General features: G+C 46.0%; 1 protein-coding gene across 4 annotated transcripts in view; it reads right to left on the reverse strand.

Annotated features, from left to right (window-relative positions):
• Positions 1-18,811, reverse strand: part of col6a6 (collagen type VI alpha 6 chain) — a 43,394-nt gene that overhangs the window by 14,291 nt on the left and 10,292 nt on the right. For 3 of the 4 annotated variants that reach the window (XM_023330448.1, XM_023330449.1, XM_023330447.1), the window contains 13 exons: positions 17,917-18,525; positions 16,595-17,182; positions 15,710-16,279; positions 14,458-15,078; positions 13,770-14,330; positions 13,057-13,614; positions 11,249-11,827; positions 9,501-10,079; positions 9,083-9,426; positions 7,465-7,543; positions 7,229-7,374; positions 5,347-5,439; positions 4,151-4,204 (listed from right to left, as the gene is read on the reverse strand). In XM_023330448.1, coding sequence (XP_023186216.1) covers positions 4,151-4,204; positions 5,347-5,439; positions 7,229-7,374; positions 7,465-7,543; positions 9,083-9,426; positions 9,501-10,079; positions 11,249-11,827; positions 13,057-13,614; positions 13,770-14,330; positions 14,458-15,078; positions 15,710-16,279; positions 16,595-17,182; positions 17,917-18,525 — 5,381 coding nt within the window. The remainder of the gene's footprint in view (positions 1-4,150; positions 4,205-5,346; positions 5,440-7,228; positions 7,375-7,464; positions 7,544-9,082; positions 9,427-9,500; positions 10,080-11,248; positions 11,828-13,056; positions 13,615-13,769; positions 14,331-14,457; positions 15,079-15,709; positions 16,280-16,594; positions 17,183-17,916; positions 18,526-18,811) is intronic. The other variant, XM_023330450.1, reaches the window with a different exon arrangement.

The raw sequence follows: 18,811 nt of genomic DNA on the forward strand, positions 1-18,811 counted from the left end.
AAACCAGTTTTATTGTCCTAAACCTCAAAATAATTTCCAAAATCAGTTTATCAAGTGAATCACTAATATTTAAGAAAGACTCGGATTGAAAAGGAAAAAAGTGTAAATGATTCACTGGGATTTACATTTTTAGTCTTAATATAGTAAAACGTTTTACAAGTATAAGCTTTGGATACTATCAGCTTCTTCAGTTTAGTTTCCTCAACGCAGAGTTTCCCCCAGTGTAAGTTGTGCAGCTCTATGTGAACCGCAGGAATAACTTCTAGTGGCTTTCAGAGGAACGTTGATGGAGCGCTGAGAATGATTTATATTTGTGAACAAAGAATGATGTTGGGCGTTTCCATCTCAACTCGCTGCCCAGCGTGTGGCGCTGTCTGCCCTGTAAAGTTCATGTCTGTGTCCCGGTTGGTCGGAGCGTTAGCGGTTAACGAACCAGCGCTAACCTCCACGCTGGTTTTATATTAGTTTATTATTATTTTTCCGGTTACACGAAGCATCAAACCATATTAATGATTTGTATATTTAGTCAGAGTTAATGCGCGCAGAGATCTGAAAAACTCTTAAACTTCAGCAACCAAAGCAGTTTCTGTGGCTCTTATTAAAAACTGAACAAACACAAAATGTTAGAGCTACTAAAGCCACATTAGCAGCATTAAATTAAATCTCAGTTTGTTGCTCATCATCAGTGCAGCAGATTTAACTCATCCTGCAGGGCCGGTCCAAGGCTGCATGGGGCCTGGGGCAGAATCTGACCTAGGGGCCCCTCTTGCTGCTAAAACCATCAGCACCTCTGATGCTGATGGATTTAGTGAAGTCTGGGATAGCGGGTCCAGTTTAATTGACAGAGCAGTCAAATGTAATTGTAGCTTACTAAAATTTATTTATGAATGGTGTAAACTCAAAGTTTAAACTCACAGTATCAGATTGTTGCTATGGTAACAAAACAATCCAACTATGAATATTGTTCTTTGAACTTTTACAAAGTAAACTTGCCAGCTCCTTAAAATCTTAAATTTAAATGTTAAACAATTTAAAATCTTTTAATTTATACTGAGACCATTAAATCAAATTTAGCAGCTTTGATCATCTCAATAAATAAATGTTACATTTATGTATCTGTGCTAAAATATCAGCATTTATGGCCCCTGAAGCCCTGGGGGCCTCATGGAGCCGCTGACTTCATTTGGATTAAACAGAAGTGAAAATAATTGATATTCATCTCAAAAACCCCATTATAAGTCAATGGGAAAAATCCTAGAAATACCCTATTTTTGAGGATTTTCTGTGTCGTCACGAATTCACATAGAAATGCCATTCAAATTTCATTTTGTAGATACGTCTGTGATCTCTTTGAAAGTGAAGACGGCTCGTCGATACCAATTACGGTTTGTCCACAATTTGTCTCTAAGCGACCCAAAGTTTTTCATTTTTCCTAAAATTAGAGTGTGAGTCTTACTGATTGCAGCTCCGCTAGAGTGAGAAATGAAGAGAATTTTTGACCCCAAAATAATTTTGAAATCGCCATCACGCCCACAAATATCGCACGATTGGTATCAAAATCGGTCCTGACATTGATACGCATGTCTGCTCCGGTAAAATGTTTTCGAAATTTATCTAGACCATACGGTTTTCTGTCACGGTGCTTCAGAGCAAAGTCATGCGACAGGATTTTCTGAGGCTGTCTCAGGCTTTCTCCCATGTATTTGACTACAATTTCAGATCTGGGCAAACCATTTCTTTCTCTCATCGCTGTAAATGCTCTGAGTGAGGTACGGATATGAATCTCGGGACTATAGCAGAAGACACATAGGCCTCTGATACGCTTCAAACGCTTTTCGAATATGTATTACGGTTCCCGAACAGAAAGGAGTTGTTTCCAATGCTTTTTTTCAGTAAAACTGGCTGGCTCAAACAGAGAATTGTGTCCCCCAGCATGTATGACTCACAGTTCACACCTTGCTGAGAAACTTATTTACCATAGCAACGGAACTCAGGAGGCTATTGGCTGCTGGTTAGGACTACAAATACGCATCACTGTAGTTCTATCTATGGTGGAAGAATCAGTTGAAACAGATCAGGACAGAACTGGCCTTTAGAACTACTTGCTGCTATGGGCTGTATATAACTGATTTAACTCAGTAACTGTTACACATGGGATTAGTTTGGCCCTTTGAAATCAAGCATACTGAAAATTTCAAAATAAAAGCCTTGAATATTTTTACATTAGGTAATTGCTCTTTTTGGCTTTATTTGACTTTTTCAGCCAAAGCAATGTTACACATGGGATTAGTTTGGCCCTTTGAAATGAACTTTTACAAAAATTTCAAAATAAAAGCCTTGACAAAAATTTTAAATCATACTGAATGGTGCATGTCCACCTTACTTAACGTTCTTGTGATTCTCCACATGCTACTGATTACGTTGCAGCGTTCTTTAGCATCGATGCTAATTTCTAGCATGACAACGCCGGGCCCAAACCGATGGGCACACTTTGGCAGGCCCCGGCTAAATTTCTTCAGAAATTTTCTAGTTTTGATTTGTTGTTTTTAAGACTAGCTGTGGATTAAAATGGTTTCACTGTAACATGTAATTACCCAGTAATATTTTTACATTTCCTGCCAACTTAACATGTTTTAATACAAAAACCTGGCGGACCGCCGATGGGCTGAAACCCTGCAACTAAATAGTTTTTAACATTTATTGTGAAAAATTTGCAGCACTGTTGCTTATATTTCAGCTTGTCAGATCAGAAGAGATGAAAAGTGTTTAACGTTTAGCATTAACAATAAATAGACAGGTTTCGTCTGTGTTCTGGCCCTTTTCTGCAGTTACTTGTTCATGATGGAGTATAAGAGCCGGGCTCTGAGTTTTTCATTTGGGTTTTAAATACAAGTAAAGTTGGACGAGAATAAAGTCGTAATTTTATAACTTTTCACCATACTGAGCTAAAATGCGGAATACTGAGAGTCTTGTAAGGTTATAGTTGGTACTGGTTTAATAAAGGAGTAAATACTAAATGTTTTAGCCGCAGGACTTTGAAACGATTGTTTAAACAACTTTTTATTTAATAGAAAGAACCAGACTGGCTGAGCGGGTCACGTTGCACATCACTCAGCTTTTTAATTTAACGTCTTTATTCTGCCAATATTTAAACTAGTCTGCTAATACGACATGGCTGTCGTAGTATTATGATTGTATTCCTGTATATAAAAATAAAATGTTTAGCCTGTCTTTACTGAGCTCTGCTGCTGTTTCTCTTTTCACTGTCAAACTTCTCTATGACTGTAAATCCGTTTACAGCAGGACTGAGCAGCTGCTTCTACTGGCTGGAACAGGAGCCTGTTGATTAGTTTGAACGCTGCTGCCACCTAGTGACCGGAGGCTGGTTTATCAGTTAACACGAATAAAGACAATTATTTCCAAGAGTATGAAGAAAAAAGCTGTAAACATATGAATGTTGTAGATCTATGAATATTTTTAATTTGTCATGTCTTGATTTTCATACCAATGTTTTACTGTTGAAAGCTACTCTTTATAATATAGCATACTTTATAATATATTGAGTTCTGTTAAAAAAATAAAATAAAGTCCTGCTTCTGACGCGCCCCACTATTTAAGAAGCACTGTGTTGCCACCAATATCCTCTATTTTGATAAGAAAACTGTAACATGAACATGACAAATAATGCTCTCCTGGTTTTCTATTCTGAGACAAAAAAATATTTCTGAAATTATTTTAATTCATATTTTATAATAATGACAGAAAAACACAAATTACACATTTAAAATTGATCATTTAATTTTAAATCCCACTTTGGAAAACGTTACTGTCACATGCGAGGAAAAGACAGAGAGACAACGGGACAGGAAGTGGAGACAACGGGACAGGAAGTGGAAACAACGGGACAGGAAGTGGAGACAACGGGACAGGAAGTGGAAACAACGGGACAGGAAGTGGAGACAACGAGACAGGAAGTGGAAACAACGGGACAGGAAGTGGAAACAACGGGACAGGAAGTGGAGACAACGGGACAGGAAGTGGAAACAACGGGACAGGAAGTGGAGACAACGGAACAGGAAGTGGAGACAACGGGACAGGAAGTAGACAGAATTTCTTAAACAGGAAGTGAGAGTAAAAAGGATGGACTCACGGCGCTGCCCTCGTCTCCCGGGAAACCTGGGAAACCATTCTGTCCCAGGACGCCCTGCAGCACAAACACGGCACAGATTACAGACAGATAATCTAGATTATTGTCCTTCAGGACAAACACTCGCTCTCTTGTTATCCTGCAGATAAAACCGTTCTAAACCAGAGACCAGAGAATCGGCTCTGCTGGTCCTCCACCTCGCTGTCAGACGCTCCAGAAACTGCCTGATAACCTGATGGCTCCTGCCCTCTGGTGGTGGTTTTAGACATTACAGCTGCGTAGACCAGATGGTTGCGATTTTAAAATGTAAAGACCAGCAGTAGACGCCAATAAAAGTTTAATTACTGTGAAATTATTGAAGAAATAACCAAAATCTTTGTTGTTGAGATGAACATCAACAACAAAGATGTTGTTAAGCTTATTAAATAAGCTTAATTTTTAAGCTTATTTTTCAGCTTAAAAATAAGCTGAAGATTTTTAATCTTCAGCTTCTTCATCAGAGTGGAGCAAAGTTCATCTTTCCAGAGTTTCTCGATCATTCATGGATCTTCTTTAGAAATCTAGACTGTGGATGTTAACATTAGCGTTAGCTGCTACATGTTAGCATTGAGATGCTAACTTAGGCTTGAATAGCTTCTGATAGGCTAACTGTTTTTAGCACAACTTGAACACAACAATCAGATGGTTCAGAAGCAGGAATTAACCCAGAGAAGCTGCTGTAGCGCCTGTAGCTGTGGGTTAGCCTGTCGCAATAACCAATAAATTGAGTTCATTGGTCTCTGAGAATGTGTTCTTACATTTTAAGCTAATTTATTATTAAATTAGCTTAAAATGGTCTCCAAACAATATTATTGTGTATCGCACTAACTTCAGGAACGATTTATCGACCAGCCGCATTAGTTACTGTGACAGGCCTACCTGTGCGTCAGATTTACAGACCTACCAGAAACGCAAATACAAAAGTTCCTCTCAGGAATTTTGCATGGGAAAAAAAAGATTGTCTTCAAATTTTTGAAGTGAATTAATCTGAATTAATGTTAAACTCCTGGCCCTTCTAAAGACAAAACAAACATTCATAACTGCTGTTATGAAGCTGCAGGTTTGAGTCATGTCTCTCTGGAATGCATGAAATCTGTCCTGCTTCTCTGCAGGGATCTGCTTTCATGTTCCTGAAGTTCAGACGGCAGCGCCGCAGTCACCTTTGACCCCAAGCGGCCCCGGGATCCTCGGACTCCTTCTGGTCCTGAACATTTGCACATGACGTTGCAGCACTCCCTGTTCGACACCGAGTCCTGCAGAAGGGACAGGAAGCAACAAACGAGCCGTGAAAATAAAAGCATGTTTCTACTCATTTCATTCATTTAATTTCATGACATCAAAGAACGTGAAATGTTTCTCATGTGACACAGAAACTTCTAATGGATGTTGTGATGTTCAGGAAAGTGTGCGGATTCGTTCCAGATGTTTGGTTTTTCTTCTCACACATTCCTCAACGAAGCATCTGGTTTCCCCCATCAGCAGAGCAGTTACTGCATGGCAACCGTCTCCAGGCAGCTGATGGACGCCACTGAACTCTGACGTCTGTGAGGAAACCGTTCCTGAAGCAAACAGTCTGGACCAAACTGGACCGGACTAAACCGGACTGGACTGCCAGTTAGCAAACGTAGCCCAATCAACAAGTATGATATTGGTTACCATCATCCAGTGCTTCCCAGTCCTCAGGCCCCCAGTCTGCATGTTTTAGATGAGCCTCTGCTCCAGAACCGCTGATCCAAATGATACCATCAAGAACTGCAGCCTGTTAATCACCACAGATTCAATCCAGGTGTGGCAGCAGGGAAACATGCAGGCAGGAGGACCGGACCTGAGAAACGCTGCCGTAATCCTACATGACACCTAGCATAAACTTGCTGTATTATACGGAGCTCGCTATTAGCTATTAGCTCAATCAGAAGCCAACTTCAGCTCTGTATAATCCAGCAAGTTTATGATTGGTGACTCACTGGATTACAGTAAATTCTGTCAAAATGTCAGTGTATTCAAAAAGGCAGTATCATGTATTTCAGGGGTCTCAAACTCCAGTCCTGGAGGAACTCAGTCCTGAAACCTTTAGATGAGCCTCTGCTGCACCTGAACAGAATAATCAGGTCATTAAGGTTCTGGAGAACCGATCCACACCAGGAGGAGGTGATTAAACCGTTTCATTCCAGGGTTTTGTACCTGTGGCTCATCTAAAAACTGGATATGTCACCACATCTAAAATCAGTAGCTAGCTTCAGAATGGATGTCGCCCCCTGCTGGCTGGAGATCAGCCTTAATTGTGGCCCTAATAGTGCACCATACATATGAGCCAGAGTCAGCTGATCAGGACGCGTCGCTCATCTGTTCTGGTCTGAGCAGAGCGTGGGCTACTTCAGGCAAAGTGATGATGAAATGCTCTCTGCCATCCTCTGTGACTCCTCGTGTTGCTCTGGAGAGAGCCTCCTCTTCCTCCTCCTCCTTTTCTTCCTCCTCCTGACAGGTTGATGAGTCACATCCTGGTATTCGGCACCTCCACCTGCAGACCCTGCAGAGGTGGAGCGGTTCTGCTCACCAGGCCGCCTCTGTTTACTGGCCTCTCTGCTGCTGGGCGGCCGCCAGCAGATGCTTGGTGAGCCTTCATCATGTTTTAGCAGTAAATGAGTCTCTGGGGGGTTTTCCTAGGAAAGGAAAACATTTGTCCAGGTTTGATCCAGCTGTGGTCCGCTGGAGTAACGCTGATGAATTAGAAACATGTGTGGATGAGAGGCCAGAATAATGCAGATTCCTTCATCCTGTGGATTAGCTGCAGCAGCTGTTGGCTGGAACGACGGAGGAAGGTTGATTAGCCTGTCAGGTTCGACAGCAACAGCAACATTTCTCCTTTATCAGCGTCTGCCTGGAGCAGAGGCTCATTTCCCCAGAACAGATGAAAGCGTTGACTGAATCCCAGAGCAGCCTGTGAACATGAACGTCTCCAAAAACACTTCACAGGATCAGAGGAAAGCTAAATGATGATGTTTGTTCCATGGATGCTAATTTTCTGAAACAGAAACGGCTTACGATCTGTTTGAGGATGGCGCTCCCGACGCTCGGCATTCCGATGGTCAGAGGAAGTTTGTATCCGAACCCTCGGCCGAACTCCACCATCTGCAGCTGGGCGGCGTTGCGCACGCCCTCCAGGGCCACGACGAGCAGCGCGCTGATCCCTGCCGGCAAAGGTACGCACAGGTTACCCGCTTGCGGTGTGATACGCGTTACCGTGGCAACGCCAGCGTCGATCCCGGTCAGCGTGTTACCCGACTGCCGCAGCCTCTCAGATTCGTTCTCCAGAGTAATCACGTCTTCATCGAGTCCATCTGAGAAGATCACCAGCACCTGGTGGAAGACGATGGTCACAGGTTAGATCAGAATTCCTCACCAGGAACGCCGCTGGTCCGGTCGGAACCATGTTGGCCCCGGAGGTCCAGAGCAAACCGCAGGAAAACCTGACATGTTCAGAAACTGTTGGTTCCTTTTAACAAAGAATCATGAAATGTTGGGAAGCGCTAACTAGGAATCCGGTTACAATAACCATAAAGCGCTATCCATAACATTAGCTCCACCAACGCAGAACACCAACATGGCACTTAGTGGAAGCTAACGCTAAAACGCTAACCATAACACTAGCTCCACCAACGCAGAACACCAACATGGCACTTAGTGGAAGCTAACGCTAAAGAGCTAACCGAAAACTTCAATTCTACTAATGAAGCTAATTAGCTCCACTGATATTGGCTTTAGCTATGCTAAAGCGCTAACGCCATCAATGACACGACATGCTAGAACATATTGATGACCCTCGAAAAGATCAAACCTGTCACTGCTCCACTTCCTGTTGCTTCAGGAAGTGATTCTTTGGAACCGACGTCTGTTGTAGCTTCAGTTTTAAAGTTGCTACGTTTTACAAACTCTGCTGCTAATTTATCGTCATTAGCAACAGGATTTGGTCAGAAAGCAGCAGGACATCAGGAGATTTTAACTGTTTATTGTTGAACTACAGCAATGCATTCTGGGTAGAGAATGAACATCATTACCCATCACAGGTGGAGAACGTGAGAAGTTCCTGCTTCGAGATTGTTGCTATGGAAGAATATTCGGCTGTTTTATCTGGGATGGAAACGTGACTTTAGTGAAACAAATATTTTTATTATTTATGGTAAATATAATATTCAAACCTTAAACATCTGCAACCAAAATTTAATTTCCAGATATTTTTATCTTCAGTCATTTGGAGCTCTATGTAAAACCCTTAAAATAAAGTTTAAATGCTAAAGCAACTCTTAAAGACTTCAACCCTCGAGCAACAATTTAAATTTTAAATTTAATTTAAATGTTTATGATGCTTTTTTCATTTGCTCCAGTATGTTTTGTGTTTAAATAAAGTTACTGAGGAAGAAATAAAAGGAAGAATGTGAGAAAAGGAAACAGACCGGTGGTGTAAACACTCATTTCAAAATAAGAGCATGGAAGAAATGGCTAACTATGGTAAGAATTGAAAACTTCAACACAGATGTCAAATTTTATTTGACTGACAGTTTATAGAACAGTCTAGAAAATTAGCGGTTCTTACTTAACTTAGAGGAAGTTAAGAGTTCAAATCAGGAAAAAACGCTAAATGCTAAGCTGGGAACTAGCTCTGACATAGCCGCATTCGTGGTTTATGCTGTTAGTCTCTGCTGTGAATATTTTGACGTGCTTCATTTCAGCCTGCCTCCAGTTTGGATAAATAAATAAACCTGCCTTGCCTCACTGATCCCTGGATGTTCCAGTCCAGCTTCGACTATCCTGAAGTTTTATCATCACAACATCTCGTTCCAACGCTGGTTCTGAAGCAGAACCGCGTCCGTTTCCCCAAACTCGCCGCCTTCGACTCACCTTCACGCCGGTTCTGGACTCGGCCCTGAACTTCGCCTCGAAGGACCGCAGCAGGGCCACGTTGAAGAACGTGGGCTCCCTCAGACTGGAGGTCATGACCTTTCTCACCACGTCCTCGCTGTAGGCCTCAAATTTGAAGTCGTCCAGGATGCGGCCGTCCCTGGCCACCAGGCGGTAGGCCAGGCTGGGGGTGATGGAGCTGGTGGTGCAGCACAGGCGTGGCACTGAGGAAACGTAGCTGGCGATCTCTGGCAGGAAGGCCTGGAGTTTGCTCTGGCCGCTCACCAAAGTCTCGCCGCTTCGCCGAGAGATATCAAAGCCCATGGCGATGTCGATGGAGCAGTCTGCAGGAAGACGAAGCTCATGTTTGGTTCTGATGGAGAATGAAACACAGCCTCAGACTGAACTTGTAACTCACCAGGTTGGTCTGTTGAAGGTTTGGACTTGCAGATGGTGTCCACTACCTTCTGTTTGATTGCATCCAGGCTGCCAAAGTTCTGCACTGTGAACATCTTCCTGGGGTCTTTGGTGATCTGCAGCAGCTGCAGGTCGTGGACGTCGCCAACGCCGATGGCGAACATCTCAATCCCCAAAGCTCTGAGACGATCGGCCGGCTGCTCCACCTCATCCTGTGAATCTCCGTCCGTGATCAGCACCAGATTCTGTGAGATTCCCGAAGATCTCCGGCAGCCACTCGAAGCTTCAAAATATTCAGTGATGGAGTCCAGAGCCAGTCCAATGTTGGTGCCTCCACCCTTATTCCTCATGTTGAAGATGTGGGCCGATACCTCCTTCTCCTGGTAGAACTGGTTGAGGTAAAACTCATGCTGGAAGTCGCTACTGAACTGGGCGAGACCAACGCGAACCAAATCCTCCCCGACTTTAAAGCTGTTCACCAGTTCAATGGTGAAGTTCTTCATGATGGAGTAATCGTTGGAGCTGATGCTGCCAGACTGGTCGATGAGGAAAACCAGGTCAGCCTCCTGCTTCTCACAAACTGCAGAAGCAACAACAGGAAATAGCATGAGGAAAGCGTTGTTTTACTCAGTGCATTGTGGGACATGTCCACTGGCTGGTCAGACAAAATGAGCAACAGCTGGACAATCCTTGGCCTGGACAATAAAAGGCCCCAAAATGTCACATTATGTCAGAAGTCATAAAGCCTCAGATGTTATGTTGGAGCCGTTGATATGTTGGATGCAGGACGCCGTACCGACGGTCCGATAATGGTCCGTTATCGGACCGTCGGCCCTTTAAGAGTTGGTTTCCAACAGACTGCAGATCCTCCTCATCCTCGTCTGACCGCTCAGCACCAGACGGCCACGTCGGCTCGTCCGTCTGAGGATCGGCTCAGACCAGCGACACTCAGCTGATGAGACTATTGGTCTGAACAACAGACGCATCAAACCTCAGACTGTCTGTAACCGCCTACGGGAAGCCAACTGGGTCAGAACCAGATTTCTCAGCCTCTATCATGTCCAAAGGTCGATCGGCTACAAACGGCCGAACCACGACATCATCAATGCCGACATGAAGATCAGTAAATACTGAAAATGTAGCTTGAGTTTCTTAATATTGTTAACCCAAATTAACCCAAATAAAACTCTTATATTTGACATGGGGCTTTATATTTTTGTTCAATATCCACAATGACACAACATGAGTATATCGCCCCCAACAGGGTCAAAAGTGCAATTAGAATAGAATAGAATAGAATTCAACTTTATTGTCATTGTACTGTCACAAGTACAATTACACTCCTAACTGTGCAGTTCTGCATCTTCTTTACTGTATTTATGTCAGTAATCCTCCTGCCGTCCAATCATTTGTGCAAATGTATATCGATAGGAAGCAGAACTGAAAGGACTTCAAAATTAAAGCACAGACGTGTAATTACTTGAGTTCTTGACCATCGATACCCAAAACTTCAACAAAGATGCCGCATTTCATTCAACTGAAGCTGAATAAAGTTTACATAATGACCAAGTACATCGGTGCTCTAGAATTTATCGGGTGAAATTAATTTAGGGGAAGCTAAGTGCGCTAAAGTTAGCAAAAATAATAAAAGCTGAGCTAATGAGCTATTAGCACATTAGCTGGAGGATGCTGCAGCTCAGGTTCTTACTGTAACGTCAGGTGAGTCGTCAGAGAAAGGAACTGTCTCACCTGGCTTGGTGGAGTTGCAGAGCACCTGGCTGATGTTCTTGTGGAGGGTTTCCAGGGCTTTGAAGTTGTCCACGTAGAAAACCTTGGACTGATCATTACCAGCCATGATCTCCAGCTGGGTCACGTTGGCTCCTTCCACCCCGATACTGAACACGTTGACTCCTGCGTTCCTGAGCGCCACAGACGGCTCAACCAGGCTGTATCGGTCGGTAGCATCTCCGTCCGTGATCACCATGAGGATCTGAGGCACCTTCAGCGCCGCCCGCCCCCCGTGCTCAACACCAAAGAACTGCAACGAGTACGTCAGGGCCCGTCCAGTGAAGGTGTCTCCAAACGGGGGCCTCAGGTCTGTTATGGCCTTAAAAACCTCTTGTCTGGTGCTGTACTGACTCAGAGTGAAGACAGATTTGGGGAAGGTGGAGTAGAGGATGACGCCAAAGCGAGTCAGGTCTTTGCCCACTGTGGTTTGGTTCACCATGGACTGCATGAACTTCTGCATGCTTCTGAACTTGTTCAGGGTGATGCTGGTGGAGCCGTCCACCAGGAAGATGATGTCCGCCTGTTCAGTCTTCTTGCAGTCTGGAAGGGAAAAAGGAAAGCTGGTCAGATGAAGAAAAACAATCTTGTCCTATTTGAAAAAGTAATCACCCCCTTTTTGAATCATGAATCACCACATTTTATGACTGAGTTTCACAAGTCATGCCCAGAAATCACCTAAATAGAACCTTTCTGACAACAGGAAGTAGGCTAGACCAGCGGTCCCCAACCGGTCAGCCCTTCGCAATTTTGCTGCGGACGGGGCCGGGGGGGTTCGTAAGTATCGAGTCGGGGGCGGGGGTGTCAGGGCTAACCCCCTCATTTTTCGCGGCGTTACGTTCCAAAAAGAACCGCGATAAGCGAAATCTGCGAAGTAGGAACCTTTATTTTTCACAATTATTATACAATAAAATACTCCATAATACATTTTCTTCTAAAGCCCGAGGTGCAGGTGTGTTTCTGCGAGAGAAGATCATAGTTATCGGTAGCTGCCGTCGCTCTTTTTTCTTCTGGGCAAAAAGATTCTTATAAACCGACATGCCACCATCGATAATGCTAAATCTGGCAAGCTGTTTTACGTACGTGTACATATTAAACTGCAACGTTGTTGACACACAGGTAGAGAAGAAGCGGAGAGACTGTTCAGCCAATCAGAATGCAGAACACAATGCACGATCTGTGAAGCAGCGAGACCGTGAAAGGTGAACCGTGATGTAGCGACGGTTCACTGCACTCTGATGTTGTTTTGTTACTCATTCTGCTGCAAGTTGGCTCAATTTTGACGCACAAGTAACCGGTAAAATCCGGTTTAGGATTTTCAAAATAAAAGATCTGGAAGTAGTTCATTATTTCTTGCGCGGACCGGACCAATTGGTTGGGGACCACTGGGCTAGAAAACCTCAGAAAGTTATTGTCACTATCCTTAAAGTGTTCTGTGGACTTACGAGGCAATAGTTGGGCTCTGGTGCAAGACTAACAGCATCTCAAAACCAGAACATCACATAGCTACAGTCAGACACGGTGGTGGTAGTATGATGGTCTGGGGTTGCCTCAGGCTAAAGTTTGACTTGTCTGGCCATCATCTGTGACCTTAAGCTCACTGAAGGATGTAGAAAGACAATGACCCGCCGGATGGCTCCGCCGAGGCTGAGGTTCTGAACTGGCCCGTTAAAGAGGACTTCAACCTCAAGTCCACTCGACTTGAGACAGAAGGGACAATACAGCAAATAAATGAACACCTTTCATAGCCTGGAAACATAATATTTTCTGACCTCTCTCTGGATCACACAGATCCAGGGACAGCTGTCTCTCCAGAGCCTTCAGAGCATCGAAGTCCCTCTCAGCGTACATCCTCTCTGCAGAGCCGCTGATCTCCAGCAGCTGGGTGGTGTTGGCCTTCATCACTCCAATGGCGTAGACCAGAACTCTCTTGGCCCTCAGCTCCTCAGCAGGAGCTTTGACGTTGTCTTGAGCCTCGCCATCGGTAATCACCACCAGCCTCTGCGGCAGGTCTGGGCGACCTCCCCTGGCTGGATCGAAGAGCTGCGACACCGCTGAGATGGCTGCACCGGTCTTCGTTCCTCCGCCCATCTGTGTCATGCCGTCAACGGCCACCATCATGTCATTTTTGGTGAAGTGCTCAATGAGGGAGAACTCAGGCTTCTGGCGGCTGCTGAACTGCATCACACCGATGTGAACCTCATTCCTGCCAACAAAAGACGTGCTGATGATAGATTTCATGAAGTCCTTCATTTTGTTGTAGTCGTCTGGGTGAATACTTCCAGAGCTGTCGATGAGGAACAGCAGGTCACCTGGTACATCTTTACAAACTGTGGACAAATGGACACAGACATGGGATGAGAAACCTTAAAAATGTTCATCATGCCTCTGAAATCCACCTACAAACTTTTACTAAACATTCTCCAAACTTTTTTGGAGGATGTCTACTTTCCACCAAATCTCCTGAATAAACCAGTAGGCTTACCGTCTGTGGTACAGATGTCAGTGATAATATCGTCCTTGATTGGATTGAGAGCATCAAAATTGTTAACGAAGAACATCCTCTTTGGGTTGCCAGAAATCTCTTCCAGTTCTCCCACAACAGCGTCCTTCACCCCGATGGCGTAGGTGATCACGCCCTGCGCCCTCAGAGCCTCTGCAGGAGCCTTGACCTTATCTGCAGACTCTCCATCAGTGATGACCACCAGGTACTCAGGAACTTTGTGACCGCGGGTCACCGTGGCTCTCTTAAAGAGCGGACCCATGAACTCCAGAGCTTTCCCAGTCTTTGTGCCGCCTCCCTCCTGTCCGATTTCCTCCACCGCTGTCTTCAGCGTCTCCTGATTCGAATAGGTCGTCAGATCAAATTCCAGTTCTGGCAAATCTGCATATTTTGCGACTCCTATGCGGATATGTTGTGGTCCAATACGGAAAATGTTGATAAACTCAAGGATGAACTTCTTCATGTCTTGAAAATCAGACGGGTAAATACTTCCTGAGTGGTCGATGAGGAAGAAGATGTCAGCTTCATCTGTTTGGACGCAGCCTGTGAAGGAAACACAAACAGGACATTTGTTCCCATTAAGTTAGTGAAAACTGGTCAAAGTGCAAATATCTCTAGGTTGTTTTTGCTTGGAGTCTAACAGCAGATTTTCTGAGACGCTGTTGCGGACCTTCTCTGATGCCAGATCTTCTTGCGCTGACTGACACCGCCTGGCGGATGATGTTGTAGCACAGAGTTTTCTGCAGGTACTCTTCCAGCGATTTCAGTCTGGCGAAGCTGTCCACTATGAAGACATGCTTCTGTGGAGGGTGGGAGGCTATCTGTCTCAGCTCATCCTCATTGGCATTTTGGACTCCCACGGAGTAAATGGTGACTCCGGCACGCCGAAGCTCAGCTGCTGCCTGGCTCACATTGTCCTGAGACTCTCCATCGGTGATCACTACAGCCACCTGCTCCACACCTTTATCCTTCCTGCTCCCTGTCTCTGTGATGAAGACATTCTCCCGCGTGAAGTTCAGGGCAGCCCCTGTGCTCGTACCACCTCCACGGTAAGGCAGGATTTTGATGAAGTTCAGTAGTTCGGTTTTCTGCTTGAATGTGTTGAGGTAGACCTGCGCTGTGGGTTGCTCGTTGTACAAGACGATCCCCACTCGGACTCTGTTTGGATTGATCTCCAGGCCGCTGATGATCGAGTACAGGAAGGAACGCACCAGCTGGAAGTTTTCGACAGTGATGCTTCCCGACTCATCCACGATGAACACGATATCGGCCAGTTTCGCAGCTCTGCAATCTGCAGAAAAATCAGAAATAATGTCAAACACGTTTGGAGGCCTTAGTCCTCGACGTGGACGTCGCGGGTTCGATTCCCGGTCCCGACGACCTTTACCGCATGTCTTCCCCCCTCTCCTCCCCCTCCTTCCTGTCTGCCTACTGTGGAAAAAATACGAGCCGCTAGCGCCGCAAAAACTCTTAGGAGAAAAAAAAATAAAAATAAATAATGTCAAACACCCAGCTTGGCATAATGTGCTTAAAGTATTCTTTTAAGTGCTTATAAAGCAGATCATTTGTAAATGCGATGATCAGATTTACTGATTCTAACGTCAGAGCAGACACCAGGCATCATCTTAAATCTTAAACGGATGAGCTACAGCAGCAGGTAGTCAGGTTACAATTAAAGTTAAGTGTAACTGGGGCGTGCTGTGGTGGCGCAGCGGGTTAGCACGCCCCACGTTTGGAGGCCTTAGTCCTCGACGCGGATGTTGCGGGTTCGACTCCCGGTCCCGACGACCTTTGCCGCATGTCTTCCCCCCTCTCCTCGCCCTCCTTCCTGTCTGCCTACTGTAGAAAAAATACGAGCCGCTAGCGCCGGAAAAACTCTTCGGAGAAAAAAAAGGAAAAAAAGAAAGTTAAGTGTAACTAACCTTGAGTCAGAGACGTCTCGGGTTCCTCGGTCTCAAAGATCCGTTTGAGCAGAGGAACAGTAGTGGTGTTGACCTGGTAGACATGCTGTCCAGTGGCGACCACGCGTAGCTCCTCCATGGACGCGCCAAGGCTCATCCCCACCACAGTGATGGCTTCTGACTGGACTTGACGGGATCCAAAAAACACACGATCACTGGAGTCATTCCCGCTCATAACAACCAGGAACTGTCTGTAGCCTTGATCTGCTCGGCTTCCCGCCTCCTTGGTGAAAAAGTTGGCGCTGGCATAAGTCAAGGCGGCGCCCAGGTTTCGTTTTGCAGCAGGTGGAAGCCGGAGATATTGGAAGCTCTTCACTGCAGCCTGGATCTGCTCTCTGGTTTGATGCTGGTTGAGGAGAAACTCCACCTTCACTTGTTCACTGTACTGGGCCAAGCCCAGGCGATAGGCAGAAGCTCCAAAGTTAACCTGATTGGCCAGTCGGGTGAGGATCGTTCTGACCTGCTGGAACTGAACTTGTGTCATACCGCCGTCCACCAGGAAGAAGATGTCTGCAAACTTCTCTGCCAAAGCTGAAAGAAGGAACAACACTGAATGAGTTCTGGAGGTCAGACGTGTTGAACTGGTAAGGTCCAACTCAACCAACAACCAACTCTAGACTGGGAATAAGAAAGTCTCTAAGCTAATGCTGTTCTTGAGACCAAACGTTGACCTCGAGCATCACAGGAAGCAGAACTCAGCACATCCTGCCGCTAAGACCAGTTACAATGTGAAACACGAGACTGCAAGAACAGCAAACAAATCTGATACTGACGTTTGCTTTAAATCCAAAAGCACCATGGGAAGACTTACTGAGACTTTAGAGGCCCTGCAGCTCTCTGCCTCACCTTGTCTTTGGTCCTCCATGGAGACACAGACGGTTTGCAGCAGACCCCCCGTCAGCCTCTGGAGAGCCTCGTAGCTGTCGATGGTGAACAGGAAGCGCTGTGACGGCTGGTTAGCGATGTTCTCCAGCTCCTCCAGATTGGCCTTTCCCACCCCGATGGCAAAGACGATGACCCCCTGTTCTCGCAGTCGCCGAGCAGGCTCCGTCACGTTGTCTGACGAGTCTCCGTCAGTGATGACCACGGCGATCTGAGGCACTCTCTGACTCGCTCGGCTGCCCGCCTCCTCCGTGAAATACTCTGAAATCAGGAAGTTTATGGCCTTGCCGGTATTCGTGCCTCCGGTCCGGTAGGGAAATTTCTGTATTGCAGTCATCAGAGACGGAGCGTCCAGGTGCTCCTTCAACAGGAACTCTTTGTGAGGGTTGGTACTGTACTGAGCCAGGCCGACCCGGACTTTGTCTGGGCCGATGTCAAGACCGGAGACGATGCTTTGGAGAAATAACCGAACTTGCTGAAAGCTGGGGATGCCAATGCTGGAAGAGCCATCGACCAGAAAGACGATGTCGGCCATGTTGGCTACGGCACATTCTGCAAAGAAGAAGAAGAAAGTCAAACACTGCAAAACTGGTCCTGATCCGAGTGTTTCTGATCACCGAGTGTTTCTGATCTGAGTGTTTTTGTGCTCCGAGTGTTTGGAAGAGAAACACCCTACAAACCTCAGATGTTTCTGTTCTGAAGAGAGATTATTTAATCAGGCGTTTCCCAGAGCTGAGTTGCAGAACTCACCATTCGCTGACCTTCTATTCATCAGTAAAATGTTACTCAGCAGGGTTCACGGAGGCAGATACTTTAGTTTTCCAGCTCCTACTTTACTCAGGCAGACACCCTGGATACTTTCTGGATTAGGGCCAAAACTTTCCTCTGACAGTTAGACTAAATAAAGTTTTTCTGAAACATCTCTGGAGTTTTCTGTACTTACTGACATTAAAACAGTCTACCTACTTTCTGTAGAAACTCCTGGCTCAATGATTCTGTTAGTCTGGAAAAAAGTCACGATAGATTGTTGCCTATATCGTCTTTGGTTCTCCTGACGTTTTCTTCTTGATAAAGGGTTTGTTCCTCTCCACTCTCACCCTGTACTTGCTCAAAGCAAGAGTGATTAAATCTGTCTCTTTTTAGGGAATATCTTCCCAGAGCTTTGATTAGGACCTCAGGACCTCGACAATCAGCTTGTGGCCCCCAGGGCCAAACTGAGTTTATCCTAGAGAAAATGGACCAATCACAGATCAGCGCTCTGGATGTGCAACCAGACCGGTCTTTACCTTGAGACATCTGCTGGACTTGTCTCTTGGCCTCCTCCACGGTGGTGCAGAGCGTCTGGACGATGTTCTGGGAAATGCCCTGCAGAGCGGAGAAGTCCGACACGCTGTGGACGTGCTGACCGTACGGCCGGTTTGCTATCTGCTTCAGCTCATCTGCGTCTGCGTCCTTGATGCCAATGGCGTACAGAATGATCCCCTTGTTCCTCAGCCTCTCTGCATGGAGCTCCACCTCGTCCTGCGATTTGCCGTCGGTGATGACCACGGCGATCTGCGGAACACTCTGCGCCGCGCGGCTCCCAGCTGACTCCACAAAGTGCTTGTTCAGTACGAAGTCCAGGCCCTTCCCGGTGTTGGTTCCGCCCCCCGAGTACGGTAGGCTCTCGATGTACTCCAGGATCTCCTTCTTGTCCTGGAAGGTGTTGAGCTGGAACTCGGTACGCGGCGTGAAGCTGTACTGGACCAGGCCGACCCGGACGTGATCGGGACTGACGTCGAAGCTGTTGACCACCGTGTAGAGAAACTGACGGATCTGATCGAAGTTCTCGGTGCCGATGCTCCATGAGCCGTCCACCAGGAAGACCAGGTCAGCTACGGCCTCTTGGGTGCAGACTGAGGGAGGGTGGAGGTCAAGGAGAGCGCTGACAGAATCTAACAGAGCCGGACCGGACTACCGGACCGGACCTCTGGCCGCAGGTGAGGAAGCGTAGCGTGATTTCAGGATAGAGGTGGTGAGCTGATCGTGTTGAGTAAAAACTGGAGGAAAATAAGTAGCGTGATTCCTGATTCGGTGCGGTTCTGGAAGGTTTCTGGACGCCAGCAGCGTGGATAGGGATCACAGCCGTCCGCCAATACTGGAGAGCTCCTCTAAAACGCTTACGCCTTCATATTCATTAAT

The sequence above is a fragment of the Xiphophorus maculatus genome, chromosome 3 (genome assembly GCF_002775205.1).
Source record: "Xiphophorus maculatus strain JP 163 A chromosome 3, X_maculatus-5.0-male, whole genome shotgun sequence".
Taxonomy (NCBI): domain Eukaryota; kingdom Metazoa; phylum Chordata; class Actinopteri; order Cyprinodontiformes; family Poeciliidae; genus Xiphophorus; species Xiphophorus maculatus.